This window comes from Diadema antillarum, unplaced genomic scaffold, assembly GCF_040938485.1.
Source record: "Diadema antillarum isolate AM-2024a unplaced genomic scaffold, OU_Dant_1.0 scf00000061, whole genome shotgun sequence".
In the NCBI taxonomy this organism is placed as follows: Eukaryota; Metazoa; Echinodermata; class Echinoidea; order Diadematoida; family Diadematidae; genus Diadema; species Diadema antillarum.
The window spans coordinates 2,364,506-2,384,005 of NW_027270950.1; the positions used below are offsets into that span (position 1 = coordinate 2,364,506).

Sequence of the window (19,500 nt, forward strand, 5' to 3'; positions counted from 1 at the left end):
CTTACATTCTAAAGCCATTTTCAACTATTAACATTGAATTTGTAGGCAAGGATGACTGTATAATATGACTTGTGACTCTATGCTTTCGAACCCTCACTTTTTCTCTTTCCCTCTCACCCGCCTTTTTAGCACAACTACACGTACATTGTAGGTCCCTCTTTATTTTATATCTTGCTACCCCTTTCTGTCTCCCTCTCCTTCTCAAGCTCTCTTGTTATTTTTATCTTCAATCATCACCAAGGTCATCCCATTGTACTATGTGTAGTGCTGGTACCATTGTATACAGTGGGGATATTTACAGAGTACTGTAACTCAACAAAGATCAGTGAGTCACATTTCAACCATATCAGAAAATAGATGAAAGAATATGAAGATAGGCTTTTCATATCATTCCAAGAAAGCACTCACATCAGCAGGCACAGGCAGGCATTACACAAACCATGTATGATTCCATTTACACCTACACTTTGTACTAGACACTCAACGCCATTATACAAACACTTCAACTCCTGAGGGAATATGGCATTCCAAGAAAAGATTCACTGAATTCCGACTAATTAAAAAAAAAAAAAAAATCCTAATTCAATGCAATATGCCATTTGAACACTTGTGCCATTGCTTATTACTTACATATAAAACAATAAGTTTCACTGAAATATGACAACGTGGAATCATTAATTACCTTTGTACGCTTACATGGAGATACACAATACCTGACATAATACCACACCAAGAAAATTAGATGTGCAGTGACGCCATTAGCTCACAATTCTCCATATTGCTTGAACTATAGAGGGCCTACTCATAACTCTCCACTTTTAATAGCTGTAATCCTTCTTACAGTGAATTTAGCAAGAAAACATACGGCAGTATGATTCTTCACATCACATTCTGTACAGGTGCAATGATTTTCCTAGTGATGGGGGTTTGTCACATACAATGTAGAGCCTACAATTTGTATGTCATGATTAATTGACAAAACCTTATTGCTGGAATGACTGTTTCAAGATAACTACACACACACACACACACAAAAAAGCGAGATATGCGAGGTGAAAACATCATAGCCTTCAATATCATGTGGTAGTACACATACGTACATAATTGTATGTAGGCCTAGATCCTGCAATGTTTTACATGATGAAAAAGCAGTGTTTTGTGGAAAAACAGAAAACCTGGAGAGATCTAGTTTTTCTGGGGAAGGGGAAACTGAGTGCAGCTGAACTTTCACTGTTCTGTTTAGTAGAGCAAAATCCTTGTGAATTCAACTTGAGTATGGGATGACCTTCCCTTTAGCTACTGAGCTACACATCTCTGTAACCCTGGCTTGTGAAGTACTACTACTAGACCAAGGCCACAGCAACTTCATACATGTAGGATTTCCCCTCTTGTTTCTTCCACCTTTGAGTAGGCCTACACTGTACCAAGGTTATCTGAGTAATCATGACACAAGCACTACTGTACATGATGAGATCCCAAATGAGGCGAGAGGATTGACAATTGGCTCTCTCTCTTCTTTTCTTTTCTTTTTTGTGTGTAGTATTTTCTCCTGTTGTTGTTGTTGTTTGTTTGTTTGTTTGTTTGGGTTTTTGTTTTTGTTTTTTTTTTTTTGGGGGGGGGGGGGGGGGGAGAAGCGGTTATATTTACAATACAAGCATTAATACCACCGCATCAAGAAATCTTAATAAAACTTTAATATTTTAGAAGCGTTCAACATTTGAGTCAGAACAACAAACTATCTGAAAAGGCTAAAGTTATGGTGGTTCATTGACTAGTTGACTAAAAATCAACACAAACCTCAACATCTCCCTGAACCTTGTGTTTCAGTATGCCTTTGACCTTTCACATATTACGAGGTTTCCTTCCACAACATATTTTATCATGATGATGCGTGGAAAACGACAACTAACATTACTAGTATTTTAAAACTAGAATTATTTTCACATAAACACTCAATCAGGCTTTTCCATTTTAAAAGAGTGTTCAATTAATTGTTTATAATTGCAGTATCAGTTCTGTATAATGTATAAGGGAAGGGATATTTATTCTCACTAGCGTTCTACCGCGGGATCCCGCAAATTTGCGGTAGGACGATTTGCCGAACGCGTAATACGCGCTGAACGTTTTTTTCTACGCGCAGCGGCAGGGGAAAAAAATCGTGCGGAGGAACGCGGTAGGACGCTGATCGTCCTGCCGCGGTAGGACGGGCATGATTCATTCTTCGTGTGCACGCAACTACGGGCAGATACTGAAGTGGTGCACGCACATCCTTTCCCCGTCGATCGGATCATATCTCTGTGGCACAACCTTTCTAACGTTTGATGCATGCACGATACACTCGTTACATGTATCATGTTGTACTGTATTTGGGCGGCTCGTGTGTTTCACGCGGGGTTAGTAACGGTGCGTTTCAATTTTTGAGTTCTCACGATCGTATTAATAAACATTATACACTTTCTTTCGATCTCAACATCAGCAAAACTGCGTTTGACTTGTTTGCACTTTACGAATTCTTTGAGCTCTGTCACAGCACGATCATGACAAATTTTTGTCAAATTCTTTCGAAATCATGCTCAGCAAAACTGCGTGTGATATGTCTACAAATATACAATCTAGCAAATTCTTTGGGCTCTCTCCAGCACGATCATGACGTTTTTTTGTCTAATTTTATCTTTTTTAAGTTTTTGTTCGATCTCACTTTCAGGAAAATTGCGAGTAAATCTTTTTTCTTTGAGTTTGTACGGTACGATCATGACATGTGAAGCAATCTATCACACACTTTCTCATACTAGTAGTAAAGTTGGGCAAGCGTTTTGGAACAAGGAAAAAAAATGCTTGACCGAATCGGGCAAGCAAATTATTTTGAGGTCATCCTTTTCCCCCACATTTTCCCTGAGCTCCAATATCAATAAACCTATAAAAATCGAGCATACGGAAGCCCTAAACTAACGACTGTCTAGCGCTGCTACGCAGTTTCAACAACTTTCTAACACTTACTTTTCGATGAAACACGAACACTCGAGAGAACGCTATGATCGGAAGTACGAGTAGTTATACAATGTACTTGAATATTCCATTGTAATTTGTTTGTGAATAGTATTCCGTAGTGACAAAGCCCAATATTTTGGCAGTAAAAGTAACCACCAGCAGAGGACTGGCGTTTTCTGCTCGCCGTAAGTTGTTTGCAGGTGAGTATAGGTGACCCCCCTCGTAAACAGCCATACAGTAACTGTTTGTGCACCACGTGTCTGTAGAGCACGCAGCGAAGTCGGAGAAACAAAACAGAACGCAGTCACGTAGACAAAGTTGTGAACACCAACTTGACCGAGAAGGAAAACATGAAAAATCCCACGATGGCAAGGTGCCAGACTTGGGGAAGGGTGGGGCGGTAGAATAGAGAGCATTCAACAAAGGAAACCGCGCGCACTGGTGCATTCCTGGAGGTTATAAACAGTCTGGAGCCTGGGGGACCCGGGATGGACAGGTAAGGAAAGCAAGTCGAAGACCGAGGGCGAAGACCAAGGATGTCAAACATTTAATACGATTCGTTATCACAGGCTACTAGTATTTTTTTCTTTTTCCTGTCATTTCTTATCTGTATGATCTTTCATTTATCGGTAAAAAGAAAAACAGTAATTGATGTCAGGATTCAAATAACTTGTTTTTTTGTGTGCCTTATTTTCTTTTCTACTAAATTACTTGTATATCTTACCTGAATTATCACCACTGATCGGGGGAAAACAACAGTAACTGTTCGTTTCTCACAGTTCACAATCCGAAGTTTTTTGTTTTGTTTTTGTTTTGTTTTATTATAAAGAAAAAAATGAAAGAGAGAAAAAAAGTTTCGGTATCCGAAGGTTCGCTTTACCAAATATGAAAAAAGAAGAAGAAAAGTTAAGTAATTTTGAAGGTTTGTTGATTCGAAAGCGAAACACAATGTGTAATTCTGAAGATTCCGCATTCCCGAAACTAATAGGCCATAAGTTTCGTACCACGCAGACCTATATACATGAGAGTTCGTTCTAAGATTAACAAACTTTTTCTCAGATTTACAAACCCTGGGGATAATGTCACATTAATATTCGTATTAACGAATCCTTACACGTTCTTTAACAAACATCTGGAGATTTTGCGTGTTTCAGATTCGAAATAACGGGGTCATCCTACGAGACCGACACCCACGACTCATACAGCCCACGAGTTCGACATTGAAAACAGGTCTATGAGTCATACAGGTCACGAGTCATAGAGCCCACGAGTTCGACGCTAGGCAAATGAAGTTCATGAGTTCGACACTCGGTAAAAACGGCTCACGAGTTCGACATAAATAAAAACAGCCCACGAGTTCGATGGATATACAACACGGGATTTAATGTGTCGGTCTCGTAGGCCTTTTTTGCTGTAAGTTCCTCGACTTCGTCTCGGCACTTATAACCTCCCTCAATGGCATTTCAAACCCTTCGGATGGAACATTCGGTATTTTCCCTCCCCCGCCAGTGGACATCATCTATGTCGAACTCAGGGCTGTATGACTCGTGAGGTGTATGACTCCTGTAATGGACTGTATATTATGTAAATATGACTCGTGCATGGGTGTCGGTATCGTGACGTACATGCACCCGAAATAACGAAACATCAGAAAATAAAATATGATAATAAAAAAAGAAATAAATATATTAAAAAATGAGAGGAAGAAAGGATCGAAGGTTCGTTCATTTGATAACGAAAATTGATTCGCCTTTACTGCAAGTTCGTTTATCAGAAAAAGTTTCGTACGACGTGATTCATTCTCTGATCAACAAATCTTATTTCATTTCCAGAGAAACGAAACTTCGGAATAATGCCACTAGTCGGATAAACGAACCTTGCTGATTATTTTCGGATTGACAAACTTCTATAGTCGGCAGTGGGAATCTGCGTGTATCGGATTTGCAATAACGAACCATCGGCATAACGAACCTCCTTCTTCTTCTTCTTTTTTTTTTGTCGGAAAATGAACACCACGCCTAGAAATCATCGATAGTGTCGATTAAGAATGAAACTGATTTCTTATACTTCAAAGATTATTCTTTTCTGAACTTTCTCCCAATGCCCGAATAAAAAGAGTTGTTTTAGAGCGTGTTGCTCTGAAAGTGCTTTATTCCAAAGGTTCGTGAATCCGAAAATGATGAATGATATGGCCTATTAAATTCTCCGAAGGTTTGTCAATCCGAAATGAAGGTTCGATTTTCTGATGGTTCGTTTGGTAGTTCATAATAATATATATATATATATATATATATATATATATATATAAGGGTACTGTTCGTTATTCCGAAGGTTCGTTAATTCGAACATTTGTGGCGTTATTTCGAAGGTTCGGTAATCCAAAAATGAAATAGGGTTCGTTATTCCGAAGGTCCGTTGATCCGAAAATGAAATAGGGTCCGTAACGAACCTTCGGAATAACGAGCTTTTATTTCATTTTCGGATTAACGAACCTTATTTCATTTTCGGATTAATGAACCTTCGGAAGAACGAACCTTTGGAATAACGAATCTTCGGAACAACGAATCTTCGGACTAAAGAACCTTCGGAAAACGAATTGTAACCATAATCTTTATGTTGAAAAAATGGTGTTATGTTGAGGCGCATGTAAACACATAATTACAAACACAAGAACACACGATTCACAAACTGGAATACAATCGTAATCTCTATTTGTGGAATTGATGAAAATGAAAAAGGGTTCGTTAATCCGAACATTTGTGGCGGTATTACGAAGGTTCGTTATTCCGAAGGTTCGTTAATCCGAAAATGAAATAGGGTTCGTTGTTCTGAATGTCCGTTTATCCGAAAATGAAATTCCTTCGGGATAACGAGCTTTGTTTTATTTTCTGATTAACGAACCTTATTTCATTTTCGGATTAATGAACCTTCGGAATAACAAACCTTATCACTTTTTCGGATTATCGAACCTTCGGAATAACGAACCTTCGGACTAAAGAACCTTCGGAATAACGAACCTTCGGAATAACGAACTACAGTCGGCAGGCGTAAATTCACACACGAATACACAATATACACCAAGAGACGAACTGGAATATAATCGTAATCTGAATATGTGGAATTGATTTTATCATTATTTTCATTTTTTCTGCTTCTTGTATATAGGTTACTTTATTATTCCACACTTGGGTGCGAAGGTAAGGTGAGGGGTACCGAGTGGTCAAGTGTCGGGGTCATCCAACGAGACATTGGACATTGGAGTAGTGCATACAGATGAGGCTTATAAATATGTCTTACGGTATTTTTTGAAAAAGTGGACCTTCCAGACTTTTATTTCATATTTATGTATTTATTTATTTACAACGTATTTATTTTTTGGGGGTGGCGTATAATGTATACGCACCCTACTTCCACCCCCGCTACAGGCCTGCTGATCCTGATCATCCTCTTTGAAATAATGGGCTGCGTGTTCCCCTTGTCATATCAGCCCCTTCTCATCATCATATAACGATGACCCCCCCCCCCCCCCCCCCCCCCCTCCCCGTCTTCGCCGCAGGTTATTCACTGCTGTATAAGTTTATTTTAATTTGATTAAATGAGTGGTGTAATATATTGGGTGATTTTTTTTTCATAGCAATATACTCACAAACAACCTTTATGAAATGTTGAAGAACATAATACAATTCTACTCTCTAAAAAAAAATAGAGTGAAAATATTCACTCCTAAAAGAGTGAATAAAAAAAAGAGTGAATTTTGAATGAAAATGTTCATTTTCACTCATTTTGGAGTGACCTCAGGGATCACTCGAAGATTTTGGAGTGATCCCTGACGTCACTCTAAAACGAGTGAAAATGAACATTTTCACTCTAAATTCACTCTTTTTTGTATTCACTCTTTTAGGAGTGAATATTTTCACTCGATTTTTTTTTAGAGAGTAAGAGGAATTGAACATTCATGTGAGAAAAATCTGTTTTGAAATGGCTGATATAAAAACAGTGTAAAACAAACGATCGTCAAAGTGGGTCTAACTTTTATTGAACTGCTTTATTCCACCTCCCTGATATCTCAGCCATTTAGAAAACAATTTTCATCAATAAACTTTGAATTCCTCATAGAATTATATGTTCTCTATTATTTCATTAGAGATGTCTCATCTAAAAGAAAAAAAAAAAACATCTAGTCCCATCTCAAACAAAACTGTACCATCCCTTTATCGAACCTTTCCCTGTGGAATAATGAACTGTCGGAAAACTCCACAAAGAGTCCGGATAGAATTCCGCAAAATACTAGTACGTGGTGGCCATATTTTACTCTTTTTTTACAGACCGATCTGCAATTCCAAACGGTAAAAACAAATGCCAGTCCCTTCCAGTCAAAATGGGATGATGTTCGTTATTCCGAAGGTTCGTAATTCAAAACAAATTTTCATCAAATACAACTTTGAATTCCTCACAGAATTATGTGCTCGTAAGCAGAAATTAGTAGGGACGTACTCAGCAGCTCCAAAATTCGTATTTTGCCCTAAAGAATAAAGATTCCTATGTTCAGCGTTCATTGATTGCTTTATGTTATACCAAGGACGCAATATACTGATCTCCAAAAGCTTCGGAAGGGGGGGGGGGGGGGGGGGGAGGTGCGGAAACTCCAACTGCCTTTCAGGGGAGGGGGATACTTTGATTTTCTCAAGCGAGCTTTTGTGAGAGCGAATGCAAAACTTTGTTGGGTATTTTTAATTATCGTTTACTATAAAACATAGACATGCGTGTCAAGCTTTAACTTTAAACATCACCATTTCCGAAGTATATTATTCCAGTTTCTTTTCCCCTAACTATAATCTGAAAGTCTGCCACATGCATGATCGCTAAACGCCACGCTTTGCGTGGATATGCAGAAGTACGAAACGGTTACAGCTCGTTATTCCGAAGGTTCGTTATTCCGAAAGCTCTTTAGTCCGAAGATTCGTTATTCCGAAGGTTCGTTGCTCCGAATTTCATTTTCGGATTAACGAATCTTCGGAATAACGCCACAAAATGTTCGGATTAACGAACCCTTTTTCATTTTCAGATTAACGAGCCTCTAGGTATAGGGAATTTGCGTGTTTCGGATTAACGAACCTTCGGAATAACGAACCTTCGGAATAACGAACAGTACCCGTACGAAACACGTGGTTTCACTCAATTCAAAGGAATGAGGTTATTGCAAGTTCGATGGATCGAATGCCCCTCATGACTTAGTTGAAGAAATCAAGAAGTCTTTTACGAGCAAAGAAATAGAAATAAGAATGAAGAAAAGGAAAACCCCGAACGAAAGTTGCTAGCCAAAATATCTAAGTAAAATTTAGTGGACATTTACAGTATACACTATATATATATAATTGTATATATATATTTTTTTCACAGGTGAAGTTCCTTCGAACTTTGAATAAGGATACGCAGTTTTGAGGGGCATGAAATTGTCATGATTTTGCTGTCTAATCGGGTACATGTAGCTCTCAATAAGCATGCGGCTGCATAACATTCTCGTAGTGAATTTGTCTCGGCATACGAGACCCTTCATACTAGTAATATTTCTGTAATTCCATTTTTGATTGAGTGATTAATCAATCCCTTTTATAGTTCAGTGAGCATTAAAAATACTGGTATTCAAGTATATATAATCGACTGTTCGATGTTGTCTAGTATGGGCCAAAAGAAAGGCTATACACAATCATGATGTGTTAGAATCATGATCTTTGCCAATTACAGTTATAAACAAAAATCACTCTGTTCATTTACAGCATTATTAATTATAATGTATTGTAGTGTACCGGTACATTGTTTTTGCATAATCTTTCATTGTTGAATGGAAATAAAGCGACATTGGCATGGTATTAGCGTTTTCACCGTAGCGTTTTCAGCGGAAAATGATAAATAATTGAAAAATACGCTAAAATTCACGAGAAATTGCTTTGTTGTTGTTGTTGTTTTTATAGATAAAGGGATATACACTGTATTATAAGCTTTGGATATTCCCTTCGCCGTCTTGAATATTAGACTAAGCGCCGTGGACATCATAACCCTTGGATATTCCCTTCGCTGCCTTGAATAAAGACTAAGCGCACCGCGTTTACAACAGAACACCTGTGAATATACAGAAGACAGTGCTCTTCTTTGTATAGCGGTTGGTCTCGATTCAGAAGTAGAGGGATATAACAACGAGACCAAATTGGTTTAAAATTCATTTACTATGACTAAGCTACTCATAAGCTGATCGTTGTTCGATCGATATTTCCAGGCTATGTAATACGCTGTTTATTACCAGAAGTGCGCGCATTCTTTCGTCTAGCACCTGGAGTCTGGCAACTGTTTTTGTGGAAATGTCCACAAGTGTGTGTGTGTGTGTGTGTGTGTGTGTGTTTTTTTGGGGGGGGGGGGGGGTGTCAAGTTTCTTCTATCCGAAGAGACTGCATACGCACAATCAGCTCTTCGCTTTTATTTTACTGTCAATGTTTTTCCCCTTATTCTTTGCTGGTAATAGCATTCGTAATTCAACCGAAAATAAAAAAGGTCAAACGGTTGGTTATTCGGCAATTCCATCCAAGTTGTAAGTTAGTTTATCATAAAGAGCAATACGTACTAGTATTTGACAATTACAACAGTGAAAGAAATTATCAAATTTGATCCTGAAATTTGATCCTAATGGCGATGTAGAAGAGAGGGAAACGTGGCAGATGGAAGGATTTTTTTTTTATCATTGAATTTTAAGAAAATTACAGATCACCAGTATATTTCATTTCGTCAAAACTATATCGTGTTTTTGTGTTTATGCCAGTGCGTGTATGTGGGCATAATATGTTTACTTGCGTGTTTTAATTCAACTCTCATCGTGTAATATCCCATAATTATAATTACAGCAATCTGCGCATCCCGAGAAAAAAAAAAAAACTGAAAGATGTAGCATCTCCTTGCTCAAAGTCTTGCACTACGCCTCCCCCTCCACCACCCCCACCCCTCGAAAACCAACCTAACATAGTGTGTGTGAAAACACCGCTGTGCTTCTCAAAAAAAAAATAATAATAATAATAAATAGAGAAGAAAACAACTGTACATTTCGCGTCGTAACGTGTTGATTGCACGTCGGTCTCCCACCACTCAAAGAACATCTGACACCGTGGGAGCTGAACATGAAAGTTGCGTTCTTCCCCAGGCACCACTCACGCACATGTTGAATGACAGCACGTGGTTATTGCGCACCTCGCATTGGACACATACTGAGTAGACATCTTCTGCAATAGACTGTTCACAGATTCTTGCAGACTGACTTGATTACAGTTGTTCTCATCAACTAGTGTAGTGTACGCGTTTCTCTTCATATTGTTATATTATGCTGTTAATAGCCTGCAGGGAAAACAACAGCGTGTTTGAAATGGAATTGTTGGGAATATATCGCAGGTTACTACTGATTTGAGAAGAATTTGCTTTCCTGTCTTCCAAAGTGGTATGTACAGGCAATCTCCCCGAAAAGCCTAACCAATTTAACGGAAAATCCAGCGGTTTTCTTGGGATTGCAACGGTATTTTAGCACCAGCCAATACTCCTGTACTGTAATGATAGGGAGATCAGGAACGAAATTGCACATCGTTTAATACAACCTTGGGCGTCCTTACTTACACACGGAATGAGTTGCCCGTCGAGGCGTGGTAAATATTCTGTAGGTGTATGTACCATTATATACCAGATTAAGAACTAATTTCCGTAAAACAGTATCCCGACAGTGAAAAGAACTGCCGTGTCGGTAAAATAATGTCAATGTGACGATCAAGCTGTAATAACAATGTACAAAATACAATCTACAAACTAAAAGAAAGACATATTACATTCGTTCATCAGAAGTGAAATTCATCCACCAAAATTTACGTCTAAAGGCGAGTCTAAGCAAGGTGTGTGACCGTGGCACATGCCGTATGTAAATAATCATAACAGTTGTCAAAATGCAGCTTCACGATGTCCTTTTTGTGACTTGTGTTTTGTTTTGTCGGTTTTTTTGTTTGTTTTTTTCTTAACAAAGTAGCTTCGATATTTGAAGCTCACTTTTCCCATTGGCATTTTAACATGTCAAACGTTGCACTCGAGATCGCTATTCAATTGCCTGACAAAGGATACTAGGAGTCACGTGTAGATATTTTTTTTCAGTGATTTCGTTCATTTATATCAACACAAGACTCGCGAATTGTCATGTCACATTATATAGCTCATTTCACTGTCGTTAAATCAGGATTCAGGTACTACTAGTAGACCTACTTAATCATAATCACTTCATCCTTGAATGTAAATTAGGGCCTACACTTTATTTTTTGAGTGATCCCGATAGAATAGTGTCTCAGCTTGAAGGTTGCTCGACGATATTTTTCCACCTCATTTGTGATTAAACTGGCATCCACACGGCCACAAACGATTTCAAGCCGTGTAATTCTAGTCTTTACGTTATAAAAATCGCCATACGCATCGTAGTACATGTACACCCAGCTTCTGGCTCTCGTTGGTTGCGTGTGCTGCTCGAATTCTCTCTTCTGTTGATTGGGATCACACGGCGTACGACCAAACCGGGCTCCCACACACACGCACAAAGCATGAGACGTGACCAATACTAGTATGTGGCGGTAGAACGCGGAGGGACGCCAGTCGTCCTACCGCGGTAGGACGATTTCTCTCTTACAGAAAAAAATCACCAGCGCGCACATCATGTCAGATGCGCCAATATACGCGTAAAATCGTCCTCGAGCGTTCCATGCGTCCTCCTGCGGTAGAACGCTAGTGAGAATAAATATCCCTTCCCTAAAGTCATAGAGTGGCCAAACTCTTCATCTCATAGTGAGACAAAATGAATAAGATTATATCGAAAAAGAAAAACTACACATGTCTACCGGGCCATGAGATACAATGTAGTTTGATTTACATTTTCCAAGTGTAACAAACACACATACAATGAATGGTACAAGTGTACGTAAACAAAGAAGAGTTGGAGACTGAGATTTTCCCCCCCTTTTACATGTTGAACCTACATACAACTCTCCCTCTGCATGTATACAACCTTGTACATACGGTTCAGAGTCTGGCACGAGTTTTAGCACGAGTGTGGGGCCCTCGTGTAAACAGTGCTCTGCCCCGAGCTGTTGAATAAAAACGCAGTGATCACAAAGCAGCAACAATGCAAGTTCAGTGGGCTCCATTTTGACTCGACGTCATGATCATTTTTTTTTTCCTCCCTTCTCTTTTTCTTGGGGGGGGGGGGGGGGAGGGAGGGTGCTACAGTAGTTTATCAGAATTGCCTGACTTGGGGTACACCTTCCTGAGCAAACCTAGGATACAGCTTTCTCCCTGATTTTTTATATTTCGCAGATTCCCCACTGGTACCATGACTTGGCATATTCAGGTTCTCATTGTTTGTTTGTTTGTTCTTTTTTTTAATTAAGTTTCAACCATTGTCAGAAAAGCAAAATGTGCACATTACAAAAAGAAACATACATTGTATACATGTACCTACACTTGTAGCCTCAAGGGAAAAAAAAAATGTTCCGTCTTCCATCACCTTTATGGTTTTGATCTATAAGCTGATGAAATTGTTTGGAATCTTACCCCTTTTCTGGGTATCACACAATTATTAATGTTGTTCCACTACTTGCTACACCTACAGTATCAATTGAGTTCTCTAAGCGATTTCACACTTCATAATATTTGTCAACACTGTAATACCACCTTTGTAAAAAGTGGCTTTTTCTCAGAAGAGAGAGGCGTAAAAAGGGGCATGTTTGTCATAATTTTGACTTTTCTCCAAAATTTGGGGGAAATAGAATTACAACTTTGTGATGGGGAGCTATAGAAATGTTAATACACAAAAGAGAATTTCTAGCACCAAGCGTGCACCCTTCCTCCCTGCATGTTATCTGCTTACAGCTGAATATAATTATTCAACAAGACTTTATCTGTTTAGATATGGCTGACTTACAATTTTTGTACAAAAGATCAATCTTTTTTCTGCATTTTATATACCGGTACTAAAATGTATGAATGCCAGTGTCCTGAAGAAAGAATGAGGGAAAAGAATTACAAGACATAGATCTGTTCATTTGGCTTCATCCCCATTTAATTTGATCAGATTTACATCTGTACGACTGACCGCAATTCAATAAGGGCACAAAGCAAGCTCTATTGTGTATTACTCCCCTTGATGACTAATCCTTGTTTGTGGTAACCCAATCCTACAATTTGTACAAGTTTACCAGTATATTGCCGGCCATTAATGGCATTGATTCACTCAAACGTAAATTTCAGCTCACAATGTCGGAGGAACCTTCTTAACCCACTTGAGTCTATTTGCCAGTCAAATGAACCTTATCGTACTTACTGTATATACTGTACCCGCATACTGACGATACAAGTACAACTGTATGTATCTTGTACAGTTCCTGGAATGGAGTGTTACAATTGAATAGTTTGGGATCAATCGATTCACTCAAACATGAACTTCAGCTCTCTACGCTGCATTAAGTCTTTCAACCCACACAGGGCACTACCAGTCAGATAAACCATGAATAGTGCCAATTACGTCTCAAGTACAGTTCGTGGAATGAGTGTGCAAGATTGAAAAGATTTGGACCATTTGGACCGAAGAATATGATTCCTTTAACAGAACTGAATTCCACAGTTTCATGACTTTTTTTTTCACCCCAGTCAACTTTTCTAACCTAGCCAAATAATGACACAGTATACTGTGTGTATAGTTGTGGCTTTACATTTTGTACATTATCAGTCTCGAACTTGGAAACTTTTTCATCATGATTTTGATGAGTTCATGCCATAATCCACTATGTACAATGTACTTCTATGATGTCTCTATGACGACAAATGTGACACATTTCCTGCACAGCTGACTGAGATTGTCCAAATGACACACACCTGAAAATCTCATCAATATAGCATCTTGTAGAACTGCATTCAGTGATAACTTAAGTGGGAAAATAATCAGTCAAGTGCGGCAGAGACAAAGAGGTATCCATATCAGCGAGTGACGGCTCTTTCCTTGAGATGTACAATGTAATCCATCATAATACAACATATAATATGTTTACCTTCGAAACAATCGCTGGGCCTCGCACAGATTATCCCCTTTTCAATGCATGGTGTCATCATGTACACAACAGTACGTTGTACCTCTAGTCTGTTTTCATAGACGCATGCAAACCATGGAAGTAATAATTTCTTTTGTCTCAGTTGGTGTTATACATTGAGCACCTAGTATTTTCTCTCTTTTTTTTTGGGGGGGGGGGGGATATGTAGACCTACTAGTAGGCCCTACTGTCTTGCAAGAAAGAAAAAGATATAATAAATATCATTCCAGCCATGTAATTTACAAATTTTTCTGACTAATCTATGTCTTTTATTCTATCTCTTCTTATGATGTGCCAAAACACTCTGGAAGATAATCGTGAGGGTAAACCAAATTTTTTGAATCCTGTCTAGTTTATTGTCTGTTTGTTTGCTTGTTTATTTCATGAAAAGGTCATTGCCCATGTATAATCTATTAGCCCACTGATAAACCATAATACAGGATACTACCTTACTATTTAGTGTGCAGTTTGGATGTCCAATCAGCTTACAGGGGCACACAGTCACACACATTTTCTAAAGGGAGGGTAATGTTCCCCACCCTTCTTTCTTCATCTCTTCTCGCTATCTGTCTTCTATTGTCTATCTATCTGCCTAGCTTTCTCTCTCCTCTCTATCTACCTATCTATCTATCTATCCATATATTTCTCTACCCTCTCTGTCTGTTGATCTACATTTTTATTTATGAATCTACAGCCATTTCTCTCCTCTAGTACAATGTACCTATCTACATGTACCTAGTCCATTGTAGTATCTACCTCTCTCTCTCTCCCTCTCTCTGATCTGTTTATCTTTTTATCTATGAATCTATCTATCTCTCTGTCTATCTTTCCCTCTACCTATCTCTCTCTCCCCTCTCTCTCCTCTCTGTATAATCTGTCTACTTGTCTATCTCACTCTCTATGCAGGTTACAAAGTACTCAACAAAGCCTCCATCATGTTATCATCCTATGTGGTCTAAATCTCTATAATCCTGGCATTAAACCGCCTCCATGGCTGTGAATGATGTTGATGCTAACCTACGGATTATAGCATGCGAACATCTGTGTTCGTATCCTGACCACAAGAGAGACTTGGTTGGAGATGACAACAAACACAGTGTGGCTAAAACCAGGTGGCAACATGAAGCAGGAGTTAAAGGTAGGGGATACCTTTTACAGACCTCCCAAAATGCAGCAAAACATTAAATATGAACCTCAGGGGACTTGCTTAGGCCACAGCTTAGAAATTTGGAAGTCAACCGTTATCTAAAATTTGAATAATGCACAAAACTCAACTACTCAGTAGTTCTGTGTGTCAGCCACACTTAAGCCTTTTTGTTGCATTCTTCTGTATTTGTGATCTATAAACACAAATCTAAAAGTACTAGAGTTGATGTAATAACATATAGAGTGTGTGGTAAGAATGTTATAGAAATGTTTGTAAGTGTTGACGAACTTTCTTCACAAAATATAGGCCCTACATGATGGACACACATGCAGTACATGGGTCTGCGAAGGTAGCCTAGTAATGTACTGGAATTTACGGTGAGCCCCGAAAACAATTCAATTCCAAATCTAACCGTCAAAAAAAATGTACTAAATGTTACCTTCCACTTTCAATACTTCATGGGAGTTTCTAAAATGATATTCTCTTCAACATACCACTGTATTTATATAACTCTTCATTTAAGGCGTGCAAATGGGATTCCCTGCGGTACCTTTAAACAATTGGTATCATCCTATGTAAAGCCTTTGATGCCAAATGGCTTGCACACAGGGAGCTTTAATCAATCATAAACCACAACTTACTCATTGTTTACTGTATGAAGACTTGCCAGGTAACCATTCTTCCCCCCCCCAAAAAAAAAAAAAAAAAATAATAATAATAATAATTAATAATGATAATAATAATAAATAAATAGATAATGAATTATAACGATAATAAAGATAATAATAAATATAATGGTATAAATACAGTACCCCAATGCCATTTCCTTGTTTGTCTGTCAAATATGCCTTCTAGTTCTCTATTTTTGTCATTGAAAACGTTGTTGTGTAGGATTTATACTCACAATAGAATTGAAAAACACAATAATCACAGGATGACTGCTATTTATAGTGAAGCAGTTATACAGTATGATAGATACATGTACATTATGTACATGATCATAAATTTAAAGTACAGATACTGTAAGAGAAATACAGTAGAAGAACAAGTTTGCCATAATTGCTTTATAGCAGTACTTGAAACAGATGTAAATACAAAGTATATAGTGGTAGGAGTCGGCAATAGTCATGAGAGTATTAAGTATTAGAAGTAACAGTAGTGGTAGGAGTAGTACAACGTGTACAACTTGTAGTTGTTGCAGTTTGCTGCTGTGGCACTTGCTGCAAGAAGTACAGGCTGTAATAGAAAGTCTAATGTACATTGTATGTAATACAGTAGTGCAGTACTTTAACTTCTTCCATAGAAAAGTTGTTCCAATGGAATTATTCTGTATTGATAACACAATCGTAGCAAAAGGAGGTATGTCCTCATGACTCCTTACATTGTAGGCACTCTCCGACCTCAATCATTTCAGATATCACATGTACAGTACCTATACAAAATGTATGTCATCATGCAGGTACCACCTGGCCAAGTTCCTTTGAGAATCACCTTGAATCTATACTACAATATACACCAATGAGCACTGTCAAACAGCAAAGTTCCTTGAAAGCAAGTCCTAAGTTTATAAAAGAGATAACTGAAGATTATTTCTGGTACCCTATTCAAGCTGTAATACTTTGGGTTACATGTAGCTCTTCAGTACTTTGTGGGCCATTATAAATGATTATCCTATCATAATCTAAAAATGCTTGATGTGCTGAATGGCGGATATGCATGGGACCGAATCACACTGTCCACTTTGGTGCTCTGGAATCTCTGGTCTGATCATGATGGTGTCCACAAACCTGGTCAAACAGCTGTCCAGGGTTGGAATGTCCTTGTGGCAGTGCAGATTCCAACCTTGGGTGGTCTGTTGTTTTGATAAGGTCAACTGTCGATGCTTACAGTTGTAATTCTGAATGAATACTTCTTCACAATCATGTGTATAACATTCAATGGGAAATGTGTGTTACAGCCTGGTTACAGCAAATTCAGTCCGTCCTCAACAGGCTAAATTTGCCAAAAAAATGAATAAACAGAGAAAAGTCCTGCAAATACAATGTAAGGCTATCCTGCTGTTTGGACTATAATGTGTCAAAGCTGCACTATTCGTAGGTTAGTGCACAAACTAAATTGCACGCATTGGTTGAAAGACAAGTGTTTGGCAACAGTACATGACACTGTTGATTCTGGACAGAAAAATCTGTCTGTTTGGAGGAGTTTTTGATCATATTTTCTTTTACTTTTATGGCTCTCCTACGTATAGGAGGGGATTAAGTGAAGCAAGACGCACCCCCAAGGAACATATCCATCACACGATGCAGAAGGATCTTTTGGTCAATGTCGATTCCTAAATTCCTGACATCTTGACTGTCGAGCAGACTGACAGGAGCTGCATGAATAAGCATTGTTTGGTTGTAAACTGTGTTTGTTTTCCACTGAGAGAACACTTAACCCTTTGTATGCTACGAGTGCAGATTGGCACAAAAACTCCCATTGTACACACTGTCCAAAGTCACTGGCACGGAAAGGGTTAATCAATGGAGAAAATACTTGATACCCTAGTACTTAAATCTTGATACATGAATCCCAATGTCTAGTAATATAACTATATACATAGCACTGCAGGGTTGAATTAATCTTTGAATGGTAGAAGGAAGGTCAAATATTATAGAGTGTTATAGAGCTATAGCCTATAGGGCATAATTACTCTCATTGAGTGTTGAAATATATTCCAGATTTTGCAAAAGTCCAATTTCAGAATTAGATTTTGAAAGGCAAGGTCTTTTATGCCAAGAAACAAAAACATATACAAAGAAAAGTCCCAATGTGCGACAGTATAAGAACCATAATCTTCTTCTTCTCCCATTAAAGTAGATCCCTCTTCAGTAGAAACATACTCAGTGTGATGAAGCGCACTGTCGTGGAGATCAACTTCATTCACTCTATAGACCAGAAAAATCTGTCCATAAGAAGTTTATTTTTAATCTCGTTAGGCTTTCACGACTATCCTCAGCTCAGGAAATTCTGTGAGGCCAGACATGTCTCAGTGGAACATATCCCCGACGAAAAGATACAGACCGATCTTTCAATTAACTATATTCAACTCTAAATAGATGATCTACATGTACAGATATTTCCAAAGAAATGTGATATACACAGTGTAGTATAGAAACGATATGTTTCACATATTCACAAAATATTCACCCATGAATGATACGCCAATTAAAATTAAAACGACAACAGTTCACATTCAAGTGTTTGCTTGTTTTATCAATGTTCGGTGATTCCAGGTGTTCTCAGGTCAGTAGATAGTCATCTTGATGATTTTCATGTATACTTGTCTATGTTTCATAAACATCCCCCCCCCCCTTTGATTGATTACAAATAAACTTACAACCAACGTAAACTGGACAATGCAAAATCTAACTCAAGAGATACATCCATCATATTTATTGCGCATGGAACTTACAGGACATATAGTATCTAGACTGTCTTGTGTGTCTATGAGTTTATGACAAGAATATTGGGTAACACTAACAGAATGGATCCTACTGCTAATGGTACATGTACCACGTAGGATCACAAAAATACTTACGGTTCCGATTCTAAAGATTGCACTTTGGCCACGTAGTTGCACGGAATATAACCTTCTCTGCCGGTCACACGCGAACGAGCTAGCCACCAGTCTCCCGAGTCGTTTTGAACTTCTAGCTCCTCTCCCTTTTTAAACCCTAAATCGTCTTGTGTTCTCGCTTCATAGTCAAATAGGGCAACATATCTCTTAAAATTTGTCGGTTCATTTCGGCTCGAACCAGAAGATGGAACAATAGCAGATGCACCGCCGACGTACGGCTGGTGCGACGAGTGTGTGGGACCAACCACAATATGCGACCCCGGAGCCACGGCCGGCGTAGTGACTTGCATTCCGACATCGTTCGCTCCAGTACCAGGCACGGTCGACGATGGAGTGTAGTGTTTTTCGCTCTTTGCGAGTCCTAATCCGCGGAGACAATTTCCCATCTTGGTGTTTGCTCTATTCCAAAATTCAAAATCCAGATATCATGGAAACTTCAGCAATAAATCACGTCGATGTATCCATTTGTCCAGTTATCATGATCACCCGATTACTCACAGCATCATAATACATCATTGAATGGTTTCGGCTCGGCTAGCGACAACGTTGACTTACGTACAAGCAAATACGTACATTCAAAGGCATGCACAATGGGTGTT

At 38.6% G+C, this 19,500-nt stretch overlaps 1 protein-coding gene across 1 annotated transcript in view; it reads right to left on the bottom strand.

Annotated features, from left to right (window-relative positions):
- The window catches only part of LOC139716142 (tyrosine-protein kinase Src42A-like), a 77,849-nt gene extending 58,449 nt beyond the window's left edge, over positions 1-19,400 (bottom strand). The window contains exon 1 of the mRNA XM_071627704.1: positions 18,863-19,400. Coding sequence (XP_071483805.1) covers positions 18,863-19,287 — 425 coding nt within the window. The 5' untranslated portion in view covers positions 19,288-19,400. The remainder of the gene's footprint in view (positions 1-18,862) is intronic.
- Between the last annotated feature and the right edge of the window lie 100 nt (positions 19,401-19,500).